The sequence below is a fragment of the Cherax quadricarinatus genome, chromosome 25 (genome assembly GCF_038502225.1).
Source record: "Cherax quadricarinatus isolate ZL_2023a chromosome 25, ASM3850222v1, whole genome shotgun sequence".
NCBI classification, from domain to species: domain Eukaryota; kingdom Metazoa; phylum Arthropoda; class Malacostraca; order Decapoda; family Parastacidae; genus Cherax; species Cherax quadricarinatus.
Genome location: NC_091316.1, coordinates 25749817 through 25765669, shown reverse-complemented (window position 1 = coordinate 25765669; position 15853 = coordinate 25749817). Strand labels below are relative to the sequence as shown.

General features: G+C 40.7%; 1 protein-coding gene across 5 annotated transcripts in view; it reads left to right on the top strand.

The window, feature by feature from the left end:
* LOC128689991 (uncharacterized oxidoreductase YjmC) overlaps nt 1-15853 on the top strand; it is a 113404-nt gene that overhangs the window by 95820 nt on the left and 1731 nt on the right. For 2 of the 5 annotated variants that reach the window (XM_053778455.2, XM_070088667.1), the window contains exons 8-9: nt 7008-7162; nt 8409-8519. In XM_053778455.2, the coding sequence (XP_053634430.1) occupies nt 7008-7162; nt 8409-8519 (266 nt within the window). Of the gene's footprint in view, nt 1-855; nt 1113-1153; nt 2076-7007; nt 7163-8408; nt 8520-15853 lie in introns of those variants that run through there. The other 3 variants (XM_053778458.2, XM_053778457.2, XM_053778459.2) reach the window with 2 other exon arrangements.

Below are 15853 nucleotides of genomic sequence, written 5' to 3'. Positions count from 1 at the left end.
TCTTAAAACCGTTCGGGAGACTCCCCCCCCAGTCAAGCTCCACAAGAACATGCACACATTGATTACGACCACCTGCCGAGACACACACACCCTATCTAAGTGCGCCGCATAGCCCCTACACACGAAAGTATGCTCAATCCCCGAGTCATGTCTTCCACTTACATCCACCAACCCCAGCCCAGACAACAAATCACCCAAAATAAGCGAACAAAAATCCGCCCCCTTCAGCTCAACGTCTTTACGGCGCACCACACAGTTCCAGTCACCACCGACCACTGTAACATCCGGCAGGGACCTCAAATAGTACACTAGAACATCTCTAACAAAAGTATTTTTAACATTAACATCATGTTCGGCCAGCCCATATACTCCTACAAAACCAACCCTTCTAATACCCCAGTCTCCCATGACTCGCACCACCCGACCCTCCCCCCCTTCCTCCCAATGTTTCATCATAAACGAGCTGGTCGCTTTTATCAACACAGCCACTCCACCTTTCAGACGTCTCGAGTGAGTCATATAAACATCATAACCATCTATCTCAAACAAACTTCTTACTTTATGATTATGTTCTTGCAAAAAACACACATCCACTGCAAAGTGATTCAACCACTCACGTACCTGCGCACACTTTCTGAGAGTTTTCAAACCATTAACATTAATAGTTACGCACCTAACTTTACCAAAGGTGGCTTTCCTCTAGGGGCCACCACACCCTTTTCTCTTTGCGTCGGCAAGCACCTAAGGCACTGCCCGTATCTTTGGCATTCTCTGTGATATTACCTGCTGTCCTGAACCTGCGCAACCCCCCACCCATGATTTCTGACCACGTCTTCTTCCCTGAACATTGTCCAGGGGTCAAGACGTCGTCAGAGTCGGACGGGGTAGCCGCACGCTTCCTAGAAACAGTATCCTCAGCTATGTCAGTACCTGAGGTGTTCTCCTTGTGAATGTCAGCCTCAACAGTATGAACTCTCGGACCCTCCACATCTTGCACATTAACTAACTGATCAACATCATCCAAACATACTCTCTCCTCACCTGAACACTTCAACAAAGGCACACACGGCACAGAATCATACTCATGCGACACTAAAAGGTCGCACAATGTATATACAATATTGGCCTCCATGTCATCTGCCTCTCTTGCTAGAGGGATCTCACTTCTCACGTGTCCCACCTCATCATGGGAGACAGTCCCAGGTAGAGTCACACAAGATGACTCTACTAGCATGGCCCGATCAACCTCAGCACTCCACGATGTCAGGTGCGGCAAGTCCTCGACGACTTCGTCTTCCGGAGTCTGACAGGGAACCTCGCCGTCCGGACGACGACCACGTCCCAAGGGCAGCTGGTGTTGAATACATTGTGCCGTGATGTGATCCAAAGCGCCGCAGAGGCGGCAAGTTCGTCTCTGTCCAGGATACGTAACGTACACCTGGGAACGAAAATCCTCTAGGTGTACGTACGAAGGAATTGGCTGGCGTAGGGACATTTTCAAAGTGAAGGACCCCTCTTGAAGACCAGCATAGAGGCCGTCAGACCACCGACCCATAGTAACCTGGTGGATCTTCCCATAACGTTCAAAAGCGTCACGTATGTTGACTTCATTGGCCTCAAAATGCATGTTTTGCATACGTACCCACGTATAGTATCATGAAACGTCGTGCAACTGAACTGACTGCTGGGGTGACTTGCTTGCTTACATCCTGGTACTGGTTGACAATCTGCTCATAGGTCTGAGTATCACAAAACTTGACAAAAATCCGGGAAAGTCCATTCAAGGCGACGCCACACAGGGATTCACGCTGGATGCCATATGTATCACGAATGATCGCTGGCACTAACACATTAATCGATGCGCTGGTGATTGTGCCCCGTTCTCGCAAAACACCTCTCCAAACTCTTGGGCACTATCAGTCCAGCACATCTCAAACACTCGGGTGATCTTCTCAATCGCATTCGCAACATCAACATCAGGAACCAGAAACTTTCCAGCCTTGACGTAACTTCCCTATTCACCAAAGTACCTACTACACAAGCCATCGATCTCCTGCGCAGAAAAATTGACGATTCACTTGATCTTCCTATTCCAGCCAGCGATTTCATCGACCTCGTTGAACTATGTGTCGGCTTTACGTGTTTCTCTTTCGAAAATCACCTCTTTCAACAGACATTTGGTCTACCCATGGGCTCGCCACTCAGTGCCGTCCTGGCGAACTTGAACATGGAACATCTAGAAGCCGAGCGTTTCTCCACCATTATTCCTTCGACTGTCACCTGGCTCCGTTATGTTGACGACATTCTCCTCATAACTCCCAGGCGTTTCAACGTTCAAGCTCTCCAAGACAAGCTCAACCAGGTCGAGCCCTCAATCCAGTTCACACTTGAAGAAGAAGCCGACAACACTCTTCCTTTCCTTGATGTTCTTCTCTGCAAAACTGACCATGAACTTCGTTTTAAAGTCTATCGAAAACCAACCAACCAAATCGATCTTCTCCACTTCTACTCTCACCACGACACCAAAACTAAACGTGGTGTAATTATAGGCTTCTTCCTGCGTGCACTCAGAATCTGCAGCAATGAGTTCCTTGAGGAAGAATGCACTATAATTGAACAAGTATTTTCTAAACTCCACTATCCTCGTCACTTCATCAGAGACTGCAGACGGCGGGCATTAAACATCTTCAACACACCCAGAGAAGACACTGCCGAGAAGAGATATACATGTATAGTCCTCCCCACCAACTCCATTGCCAAACATGTTTCCAACATCTTTTCCAATACATCATTCCAAGTATCGACCTCCACAACCACGACCATCAAGGACATCACCAGTAGTAGACAGGACAAGCTTCCATCCTCTGCAGGGGTATACATAATCCCTTGTAATGACTGCAACAAATTATACGTTAGCGAAACATCAAGAGACCTCCAAACACGTATTTCAGAACACCAATACGCAAGCAGGGCTGATGATACAAGGAATGCCTGTGTACAACATCGCAATTCACACAACCATTTAATTAACTACAGAAACTCAAGACTTATCGCCACAGAAGACAACACTCAATACCGAAGAATCCTGGAATCATCGCTTATCTCTATAACCAACAATTTCAACCAGAACAACGGCTTCTAAAACATAGCTGAACCACTCGCCAAGAAACTTCTTCACAGCTATCCCACATAAGAACATAGAACACTGCAGAAGGTCTACTCACAACTTGTCCAATACCCCTGCCAAGCTACCCAAGACTCTATAACCCCACCCGGTAGATCATCAGATGCAGCATTCTCCACCTGACCTCAACATTCTGAAGCTGACTATAAATACTCACGTACCTTCCACCCCAGGTAGATCTGTGTGTGACTTGAAAAAGCCCACTGTGTGGGCGAAACGTTGTTAATAAAGGATCACATTAAACTTCATATGTGTTTATGTTTCCATCGTGTCGGTATTTTATACCATTTATTTTCACCGAGTACAGTGTTAATCTCAACAATCCTATCACTGATACTAGAAATACCAAGCTCCTTCCTCATATTAAGAACCTTTGTATATTTGGGACTACCAAGAATAATTCTGAGAGCTTCATTTTGCATTAACTCCAAGAGTCGCAGAGATGTTTCTCTAGCTAATGTCAACATGGGAGCAGCATAATCAATTAAGGACCTAACATAGGCTGATAACAGAGGCATTAAAAAGAAAAAATCTGGAATTGCTTAGTTATTATTTCCTGAGCATTCTAGAACGTTCTGGGACATCGGTTGGCTCAGCGCTTCTTTTTGATTATAATAATAATCTGGGACATCGGTTGTTACCTGTTGACAAAATGATGGCATTTATCCCTTCTATTTTTTAGCTAGAAGGTTGTACACAATAGCTACATTCTGTACGTGGATGAGTCACTATTGTAATGCAACTTGTTACGTCATATCACCTGTTCCCAGCAGTTAGAAGCTTAGGGCTGGCTATTAATTATCTTCTAGTTATTCTATCACATGCTATCTGCAGTGCAAACTGTGGGGTCTATCCCCACACAACCTCATATGGGGTGAGATGTTGGGGGACCGGTGGGTGGTCGGCATTCTGCTAAGCCTCTCAGTCAGATATTGGCTGGTGCCACAGCACTATAATACCCTGAAAAACTTTACCTCATTTCTCCCCTTCCTGCCCTTTCAACATTCCACAGCTCCTGATGACGTACTGAGAAGTGTGAAAGTACTTGAGCTTAAGATTTCAATCCCCGGTGGCTTGTCTTGCATTGTTAAGATCGCCTGTCTGCAGTTCTTTTGCATATATGTGTGTGTGTGTGTGTGTGTGTGTGTGTGTGTGTGTGTGTGTGTGTGTGTGTGTGTGTGTGTGTGTGTGTGTGTGTATGTGTATGTACTCACCTAGTTGAGGTTGCGGGGGTCGAGTCCGAGCTCCTGGCCCCGCCTCTTCACTGATCGCTACTAGGTCACTCTCCCTGAACCGTGAGCTTTATCATACCTCTGCTTAAAGCTATGTATGGATCCTGCCTCCACTACATCGCTTCCCAAACTATTCCACTTACTGACTACTCTGTGGCTGAAGAAATACTTCCTAACATCCCTGTGATTCATATGTGTGTGTGTGTGTGTGTGTGTGTGTGTGTGTGTGTGTGTGTGTGTGTGTGTGTGTGTGTGTGTGTGTGTCGTGCCGAATAGGTAAGCCTGGTCAATTACCAAGAACTCATTTAAAATTAAGTTCATTCTAAAATTTTCTCTAATACGTCTAAGGATATATATTTTTTAATTATGTTAATGTAAAAATTACTAATTTTATACGAAAAGAACCTTAGAAAACTTACCTAACTATTATAACAAGCGCAATTTAATTTACCCTTATCCAGCTAAATATATTTTTGATAAGTTTACAATAATATAATAATAAAAAAAAATTTCTTATGGTTCAGAATGATTTTTGTGAAATTACTGCATACATAAATTATCTCTTGCCATATTCGGCAAGAAGAGAGATGCTATTTAAGCCAAAATCGCAAGTTTTATCTATTCGGCACGACACACACACACACACATATATATATATATATATATATATATATATATATATATATATATATATATATATATATATATGTCGTGCCGAATATGTAAAACTGATCAATTAGCAAGAACTCATTTAAAATTAAGTCCTTTCTGAAATTTTCTCTTATACGTTTAAAGATATATTTTTTTCATTAATGTTAATGTAAAAAATTTTAATTTTGCACCAAAAGAATCTTAGAAAACTTACCTAACCTTATTATAACAAGAGCAATTTATTTCAGCCTAACCCAACTAAATATATTTTAAATACGTTTACAATAATTTAGTACTAAATAAACACAATCAAATATATTTTTTTCGTCAGGTTCAGAATGATTTTGGTGAAATTATTGCATACACAAATTTTCACTTGTCCTGTATGGCAAGATGAACGTTGCTATATAAGCCAAGATCGCAAGTTCTGCCTATTCGGCAAGATATATATATATATATATATATATATATATATATTATATATATATATATATATATATATATATATATATATTATATACATATTATATATAATATATATTATATATATATATATATATATATTATATATATATAATTTTGGTTATTATATATATATATATATACACATATATATATATTATACATATATATATACACATATATATATATTATACATATATATATACACATATATATATATTATACATATATATATACACATATATATATATTATACATATATATACATATATATATATATATTATTCATATATATACATAAATATATATATTATTCATATATATACATAAATATATATATTATTCATATATATATATATATATATATATATATATATATATATATATATATATATATATATATATATATATATATATATATATATATATATATATATATATATATATATATATATATATATATATATATATATATATATAATTATATATATATATATATATATATATATATATATATATATATATATATATATATATTTTACAAATATATATATATATAATATTATTATATAATATATATATATATATATATATATATATAATATATATATATATATATATATATATATATATATATATATATATATATATATATATATATATATATATATATATATATATATATTAAAAATATATATAAAAATATATATATTTTTATGATATATATAAATATATATATATTTTTTTAATATATATATATATATATATATATATATATATATATATATATACATATATATATATATATTATATATATATATATATATATATATATATATATATATATATATATATATATATATATTATATATATATATATATATATATATATATATATATATATATATATATATATATATATATATAATATATATATATATATATAGTATATATATATATATATATATATATATATATATATACATATATATATATATATCTATATATATATATATATATATATATATATATATATATATATATATATATATATATATAACTAAAAATAAATTAAATTAATAAATTGGATATTGTATTTACGGTTTAATTACATTTAACTATGTGGTTTTAATAATAATAACGTTTTATAGATAGCAAATAAAGATTATTATTAGCCAGTCACTTTTTTTTTATCGATACATACACTATGTTGCCAATAAAAACTACAAAATATAATAAAAAAAAAATTTAAATTTTCAGCGATAAATGGGGATGGTAGCGCCAGGTAGACGCGATACGGAACTGTGTTAACGGCGGTGTATATAATGATGTTCGTTTAAAAAAATCATGATTATAATTTTATTTTTCTGTTGTTTCATAATAACTTGAAACTAGTATTCCAAATTACTACTTTCTATTATAATGTAAGTCATATTATTCTTTAATAACCGTAATCTTATTACTTTTTCATGGCGCAGGATCCTCTTACGGTCCTAATTTAAACAGCCTTCTTAGGAAAGATCAGCCTGCAGACCTGAGCCATTGTTTCGTAGCTGTCAACCCAGCCTTCTTTGCCCCGGGCTTCGAAGAGCGCCTGGGTGACTTGATGAGTCACTGTCGCAACATGGAACCGGTAAGCAGTGAAGGAAAGGCACAGGCTACAGAGAACGGTTTTATTGGGACAACGTTTTGCACTGTATACAGCTTTAGTAAATTAGTCAATGGCTCTAAACTGACAAGTTGAGAAAATAGGCACAATGAAGAAACCTGTTCCATAGGCGATATGTCTCAGTAAAGTTCCTCTCTGCATTTGTATTTTTTCGAGTCTCCAACACCCCCCTCCTGATAAATCAGGTGCGAGGGCATGTGTCCCCAACACCCACCTCCTAATAAGGCAGGTGCAAGGGCATGTGTCCCCAGCACCCACCTCCTGACAAGGCAGGTGCAGGGGCATGTGTCCCCAACACCCATCTCCTGACAAGGCAGGTGCAAGGGCATGTGTTCTCAGCACCCATCTCCTAATAAGGCAGTTGCAGGGGCATGTGTTCCCAGCATCCATCTCCTGACAAGGCAGGTGCAGGGGCATGTGTCCCCAACACCCACCTCCTGGCAAGGCAGGTGCAAGGGCATGTGTCCCCAGCACCCACCTCCTGACAAGGCAGGTGCAGGGGCATGTGTCCCCAACACCCACCTCCTGGCAAGGCAGGTGCAAGGGCATGTGTCCTCAGCACCCATCTCCTAATAAGGCAGTTGCAGGGGCATGTGTTCCCAGCATCCATCTCCTGACAAGGCAGGTGCAGGGGCATGTGTCCCCAACACCCACCTCCTGGCAAGGCAGGTGCAAGGGCATGTGTCCCCAGCACCCACCTCCTGACAAGGCAGGTGCAGGGGCATGTGTCCCCAACACCCACCTCCTGGCAAGGCAGGTGCAAGGGCATGTGTCCTCAGCACCCATCTCCTAATAAGGCAGTTGCAGGGGCATGTGTTCCCAGCATCCATCTCCTGACAAGGAAGGTGCAGGGGCATGTGTCCCCAACACCCACCTCCTGGCAAGGAGTATGTGGAGGACAAAACTTCAAAAATTGCGGGAAGAACTACTAAAGTAAAACGCATTTTTTCACCAACCTTTCTTACAGGCAACGAAGTATGCCTGGGCAACGTAGGAGTATTACGCTAGTTATGGATAAATTAATATGCATTTTTTGTGTAATTCTGTTCTCATTGTATGTTCAGTGAGATAATTAGCAGCTGGTCGTGGTTTAATTATCAAAAAGAAAAGCTTTTCCTAAGTTGGCTTACCGGTCCCTTCGTAAATAAAAAAAAAAACAATATGTGATGAAAGTTGGTAGATCTAATGCACCATGTTCATTGTGTTGTAGATCGACACAAACAAACCAGTGCTGGTGGCCGGTGATCCAGAGCGAGCCAGAACCGACCAGGTGAAGAAAGACGGTGGTATCACATATCACATCAATCAAGTCAAAGAAGCTGTAAGTACCTCGGAGATATGGAATGAAATATGCTTGTGCAGATTAAGTAAAAGTTTTGCTCTGAATGTCTTCAGGGGCGAAAAATATCCTTCATACACATAGTACCTCTTTGCACAACTTTTCGGTATTGTCATACCAGCTCTACTTATACCAAGTTAGCTTCAACAAATTTGTCTCTTTAATGTAAACTTTATTACTATTTTTTAACCACGTCGACCATTTTCTACAAAAAAGAAAAATATTCACCATCATTCATTTAGTTATTCATGTCATTCATTGGGTGTTACTTGCAAGGAAATATCTAAACCAGTGGGTCCTTTCTTGTTTCATGAAATACAGAAATGATAGTTTCCTGATTCATAAAATATGCTATTGGGAATGATTTTCAAGTTTCATAATTACTTTGATCTTTATATAGCTGCACACATTATAAAAAAAGAGAAATATATGCTTTACCTGTAGTTTACTTGTACCAGACCTGGGCTAAAAATATAAAGATTCAGATTAGTTGTGGACTATATATATGTAGGTGGGTCTGTGAACGCTGGTGTAGCTGACCTAAAAAATGCCTTGGATAGTTTCTTTTGTAGGTGCCAATTTACCAATTTTATTAGAAAAAAATGCAGGTATAAATCTCACGCAGTGTAACAGTAAAAATAAATTAAAAACTCTGCGGAAAATACACATCTTGTGTTATAAGCGAGGATCTGTTGGATGTGTGTGACTGATCTGTGGGATCTGGTTCGAGTTGCAAGTCCTGTTCCTCTCGAAGGTATTGTTCTGTAGCTTCTGTGTCTCATGGCGGTGTTGCTCTGCAGCTCTGAAGCCTTTTGAGAGGTATTACAACCCAGGAATCCAAATGGCCTGTTATCCTGGGTATAAAGGGAGCAAAATAAACACGGCAGAAAAAGTTTAGACTTATGTTATCCTTCACCAATTTAGAACAGCAATATGTACACTATGTACAGTGATAAGCATTGGTGCACTCCACGGTAAGCAAGGCAGGAATAGAAGCCACAAGAGAGCAGACTGTGCTTCAACCAGCTCTAGAATGGGAATGACAAGGGCAGACAGGAGAGCGGTACCCACATAACCTCTGCGAGTGCCAAAACCATCTTATTGGCTGGAACCTGGTCACTAGTTGAACGACGGGGCCCCCCATCAACTCTCAGCAACCTGGTTCGCTGGTTGGGGGAGATAGCCTGTAAATGAGGGTGTGTACATGCGCCGAATAAAGGTTAAGTACTCTTTGCATGCCACACCCCCACCCCGAGAAGGCTCAGGATTAGGCTGCCACCTCCCAGTGGTAACCGTGCCGCCACGGCACAAAATAATGGGACCGCCTTTCCTCTCCACCATCCAACTCTTAGATAGAGCTCAGCTTTTCTCGTGACAAAAATCCAAACCCTAAACTCAGAGTGAGACAGCAGTCAGTCAGGCTAGCATAGGTCCAAGATACAGGCGGACAGTAGCCCGCATCCCCTCACTAAAAAAAAAAAAAACCCACACTAGGGGATAAAAAAAAAAGAGCGTGGAAAGGGTTACCACAAGTAACCTAACATCCTAACCTAAGTAAATAATGTAATTAGACTCTAGATAAAGAGTCTGCCAACATATTTTCTTTGCCGGCAATATATTCAATTCTGATGGAATAGGGTTGCAGTCGTATAGTCCAACGCATGAGCCTTGTGTTGTGGTTCTTCATGGCTTGGAGATATACTAGAGGATTGTGATCACTGTAGACGGTAACCACCTGCGATGTCTGGCCCACATAAACATCGAAATGCTCCAAAGACAGTACCAGCACGAGGGCTTCTTTTTCAATGGTAGAGTAAGCCCTCTGATGCGGCTGGAACTTAGCAGAATAATAAGCTACAGGCTGCAACTCCTCATTCTCGTTTTGTAATAGTACTGCCCCAACCCCAGACTCAAGCATCAACCTGTAATGAAAAAGGTTTGGAGAAGTCTGGAGACAAAAGAATGGGTGCAGTACACAATAATCTTTTTGCTTTATCAAAAGCATTGTTAGAATCTGGGGTCCAATTAAAGGGAACTTTGTGACTGGTAAGGGAGGTAAGAGGGGCTACAATATCTGAGAAATTCTTACAGAATCTTCTGTAAAATCCTATCATGCCTAGGAAACGTTGAAGAGATTTCCTATCATGGGGAACTGGATAATCTTTAATAGCAAGAACTTTAGCAAGTTTAGGTGCAACTTTACCACTACATACTTTATGGCCTAGAAAAGTGATAGTGGCCCGGCCAAAGGAAGATTTAGATAAATTAACTGTTAAGTGGGAACTCGGAAAGGTCTCAAAAAGAGCCTTAAGTCTAAGTAGGCGTTGATACCAAGTCTCAGACATCACAATATCATCTAGGTACGCTGCCGTGCCTTCAAGTCCTTTAATAGCCTGATGGATAAGTTTCTGGAATGAAGAGGGGGAATTTTTCATTCTGAAGGGGGTAACTGTGTATTGATAATGACCTCCTGGAATTACGAAGGCAGAGATTTCCTTCGCCCTATCCGTCAAAGGTACCTGCTAGTAACCTTTAAGGAGATCTAACTTGGACACAAAAGTAGCCTTACCCACAAAGTCAATTACGTCATCCAGACGAGGAAGTGGGTAAGCATCTGTAATTGTGACCTCATTCACCTTACGGTAGTCTGTACACATACGAAACCCTCCATCGGCCTTTTTAACAAGGATGCACGGTGAAGCCCATGGACTAGATGACTCCTCCACTAAACCATGCTTTAACAGAAATTCTACTTCCTGCTGAAGTAGCCTCTGCTTTTCAGGATTAGGTCTGTAGGGGGAGAGTTTAATAGGGTTAGAGTTTCCCCACATCTACATCTTGATAACCTAACGTACATCTTTTCGGCACATCCGAAAACATATTAGGATATGGCTGTAGAAGGTCAGTTAAACTTGTTGCATGCGTTTCAGATAGTCACTCCATTAAAGGGCTAGGATCCTTGAGGACAGAATTAGAAAGTTTAACATTAATTTCAGAGAGAGTGCAAAGAATCAGAGTCGTCCTCAGAGGTAGAGGACAGAGTCATTACTGGGACTATCTGGTGTATGAAAAGATTTTTATTGATTAATGTGGTAAGTTTTAGTTTTTGAGGTCTTATCAATAGGAGCTACCACATAATTTACATCAGATAATCTACTTACAATCTGCATAGGTCCCGTAAATCTAGCTTTCAAGGTGTGGCCAGGTATAGGTTCCTGCACCAACACCTTGTCTCCTGGATGGAAGGAGCGGAATTGTGCACTTCTGTCATATCTCTGTTTGATCTTACTTTGAGCCGTCTTTAGGTTAGCCTTGGCTAACTGACGTGCCACCTGCAACCTTGAAGACGGGTTGTAGAGTGTTGAGCTAACGTCTTCTCCCATCCATCCTTCTTTGAGCACGCGAAGAGGACCTCGTACATTGTGCCCAAAGATCAGCTCAAACGGACTATACCCTGTAGACTCTTGCACCGTCTCTCGTACTGAGAACAGCAATAAAGGCAGCGATTCATCCCAGTCTGTAGGAAAATGTATGCAAAAAGTTCTCATCATAGTTTTTAAACGTCTGATGGAATCTTTCCAAGACGCCTTGGGACTGAGGATGATAGACAAGTTGTGGATTATCCCTAGCCTAGTTAATGCTTCCCTAAATGCTTTGGCAGTGAAGTTAGTACCTTGATCACTTTGAATAGTTTTAGGAATGCCAGAACAAGAAATAACTTTGTTAAAGCTTTGAGAATAGCTTTAGTATTAATATTACGCATGGGAATTGCTTCAGGATATCTGGTTACTTTATCCATAATCTTAAATACTGATTTACAGACTGATTTAGGTAGTGGACCTACACAGTCTATAATTAAATCTGCAAAAGGTTGTCCATCAGCAGGTATAGGTTGGAGAGGTGTAGGTTTAATGGAATGTCCAGGTTTCCCTACTTGCTGACATTCTCGGCAACACCTAATATGATTCTTCACATCTTTAATTCTGGCCAATAAAATTCTTCTGTGATTCTATACAAAGTTTTAGTAATTCCTAAGTGACCTCCTAATGAAGTATTATGAGCTATATTTAATATTTGAGGTCTAAACTTTGTTGGAACCACTAACCTGTCAGACAATTGCCGGCCCTCTATCTCCTTACCAGTCTCAGTGCAGATCAAATAATCGTTTTTAAGTTCATACTTGACCGGATGATCCAAAGAGGATTTACCCATGGCTGCCTGAAAAGCGAATTTTAAAGAAGGGTCCTTTCGTTGTTCCCCCCGGAAGGACAGTCCCTCGGGCATGGAAACAGATCTGGTAATCCTGCAACCTGGGAATATGAAGGCTTGATCGGGGTCTGTTCACTTTACGAGGCTTTGGCCAGCTTTCTTCGTAAAACAAAGTGGCTATTCCGAGATTCGAGTCGTCCAAGGATAGGTCAACATTCTCACCAGACAACCCTTGGGATGTTGCCCGAGTTATGGCCAACACCGGAGAAGAATTAATCATTATAGGTTCAGGACACGCACTAACAGTAGTAATGTTATTACCCAGTAATAACATGGCATCTTTCATGGGGAATCGTTTTGAGGCACCCACAGTCAAGTACCCAGTGTAATATTTGCACTGTACATAAATTTTATGCAAAGGGACAGAATATATAGCTCCTCCAAATGCTTCCAATAAAACAGAGGAATTCAAGGAAGTTCTTTGAAAGGGGAAATATTCCTTCTCTTATAAGTGAGCAATATGCTCCAGTATCTCTAAAGGTTTTTTACTTCAGTTGTTTCTGAGTTTTCTTGAAGGGAAATAAGACTCTTGCAATAATAAGGGGCCATACCTTTTCCTTCTTCTCTCGGGGGACATGTTACTAGGGATATTAGAGATTTTCCCAATGGGTTGGGGTTTATGGGGGCAGTTGGGATGGATATGACCTACTTTGTTACAGAGGAAGCAGACGGCAGGCTTGCCCTTTACTCCCTGCGGACGTTGCAACTGGTGTCGCTCTGGCTGGTGTCTCTCGATACTGTTGTCGAGATGCGACAGGCTTGCCCTTTACTCCCTGCGGACGTTGCAACTGGTGTCGCTCTGGCTGGTGTCTCTGGATACTGTTGTCGAGATGCACCATGAGTAGTTTGTCTCTCAGCAGGTGGACCATAAGTTGAGAAGCGCGGCTCGCCAGGTGACTTACTTGGCTGACGTAGACGTTCTCCCCCCGGCTGGCACTTCATTCTCCAAGGTTGACGATCTCTGCTCATGCCAGGCTGTTGAAAAGGGAGACGGGACCGCTCGGACAAGGAGCGGTTAGTTTCGAAGGTATCAGCTAACCTGGCTGCCTCCAATGCAGTAAAGTCACGATCCTGCAGAAAGACTAGAACCTCTGGTCCCACAGACTCCAGCAGGTTGTCAATCAGAATAAGCTGTACCAGCTCCTCAAAGGAGGTGACACCACTTGCTTTATACCAGCTGGTAAAAGCTTTGGTTTGCTGTCTTACAAAATCCACCAGGGATTGGCCAAGCTGCCGCCTGCTTAGTTTGAAAAGCTTACGGTACTTAGCTGGGATACATGTACATGCTCCCAACACTGTGGTCTTCACTACTTTATAATCAGAAAATTCAGCGTCATTTAATACTGACGTAAATTCCTGTGCCTTACCAAACAATGCTGTATGAACCAACGACGCCCAATGCTGTTCCGGCCACCTCAAGGCTCGAGCCTGATTATCGAAGCTTTCGAAAAATTGTTCTGGTTCGGCCTCATTGAAGCGGGGGACAAGCTGTACTGCTTTCTGTAAACTAAAATCATTTACAGAATGCGAAAACTGCCTCCTTTCTTTCCCTATCAAATTCTTCCCTTGCGAATGCTCTCTGTTCCCTAGTTTGCTCAAGATTGATTTTTGCCAGCTCAAGTGCCAACGACGCTGATTCACCTTGAGACAACCCAGCTGCACTATACTGACCATTTTGCTCCGTAGGTGTATCATCTTCCTCCTGGGAGAACATAGTAGTTTTTGCCCTAGCTCCCGTAGAGGGAGGAGTCTGATGTGCCATCTTTTCTTCTATAAGTTTGTCAGCAATCAGTGAACGCAGTTGCGCAGCTGCGAGAGTGCGTTTGTATTTAATGCCAATGGAACGAACAATTTGCCAACAACGCTGTAGGGACAATTTAGGTAGGTTATGCAAAGTATATGCCGACACCAGACGTCTGACTCGTCTATGTGGCATAAGTTATTCGCTATGCACAGTACGATTGCAGAATACCCCAACGTAACACGTTAATTTGCAGAACACTCTTAGCTATGCACAGTACGATTGCGGAATACACATACAAGGTGGATACGCAATAGCAAAGTTGACTGCAGCTGACACGCAAAATTTGTAAAGCAATGCCAAACAGCAAGCTACACACTGTTCTACAAGATTGACCGTAGCGAAGCGAGCACACCGAACAAGCTAGCAGCGAGCTGTTGAACGATCACACAATAGCAAGGCAACTGACACGCAAAATTTGTAAAGCGTTGGCAAAGCTAATGCAATGCCAGACAGCAAGCTGCACAATGTTCCTGCTACGAGCTTCACCCTGAGCTCAACCGTTTCTCTAAGTCCAGCTCCAGCTCTCGGACAGGCTACCCATATTACAACCCAGGAATCCAAATGGCCTGCTATCCTGGGTGTAAAGGGAGAAAAATAAACAGCAGAAAAAGTTTAGACTTATATTATCCTTCACCAATTTAGAACAGCAATATGTACACTATGTACAGTGATAAGTATTAGTGCACTCCACGGTAAGCAAAGCAGAAATAGAAGCCACAAGAGAGCAGACCGTGCTTCAACCAGCTCTAGAATGGGAATGACAAGGGCAGACAGGAGAGTGGTACCCACATAACCTCTGCGATTGCCAAAACCATCTTCTTATTGGCTGGAACCTGGTCACTAGTTGAACGACGGGGCCCCATCAACAACTCTCAGCAACCTGGTTCGCTGGTTGGGGGAGATAGCCTGTAAATGAGGGTGTGTACATGCGCCGAGTAAAGTTTACATACTCTTTGCATGCCACAAGAGGTTTCGAAATATAGGTGCAATGATTTTGGAGTGTGTTGAGCTAAAGCTCCTGGGCTTCTTGAAGGTGTTGACTTCCCGGCTTTTGGACCCCCAGAAATTTTGAGGAAGCTGCTGCTCCTCTGTCTCCTGGGGCTTTAAGTTACAGCTTCCAAGACTCACGAAATCGTAATAACAGGAACTGCAAACAAACTACGGTACGGGTTGGATTCGAACTCACGGCAAGCGAGTCGTAAAACTCCAGGCCAGAGCGTATACTTAGTTGGATAAATCTTAT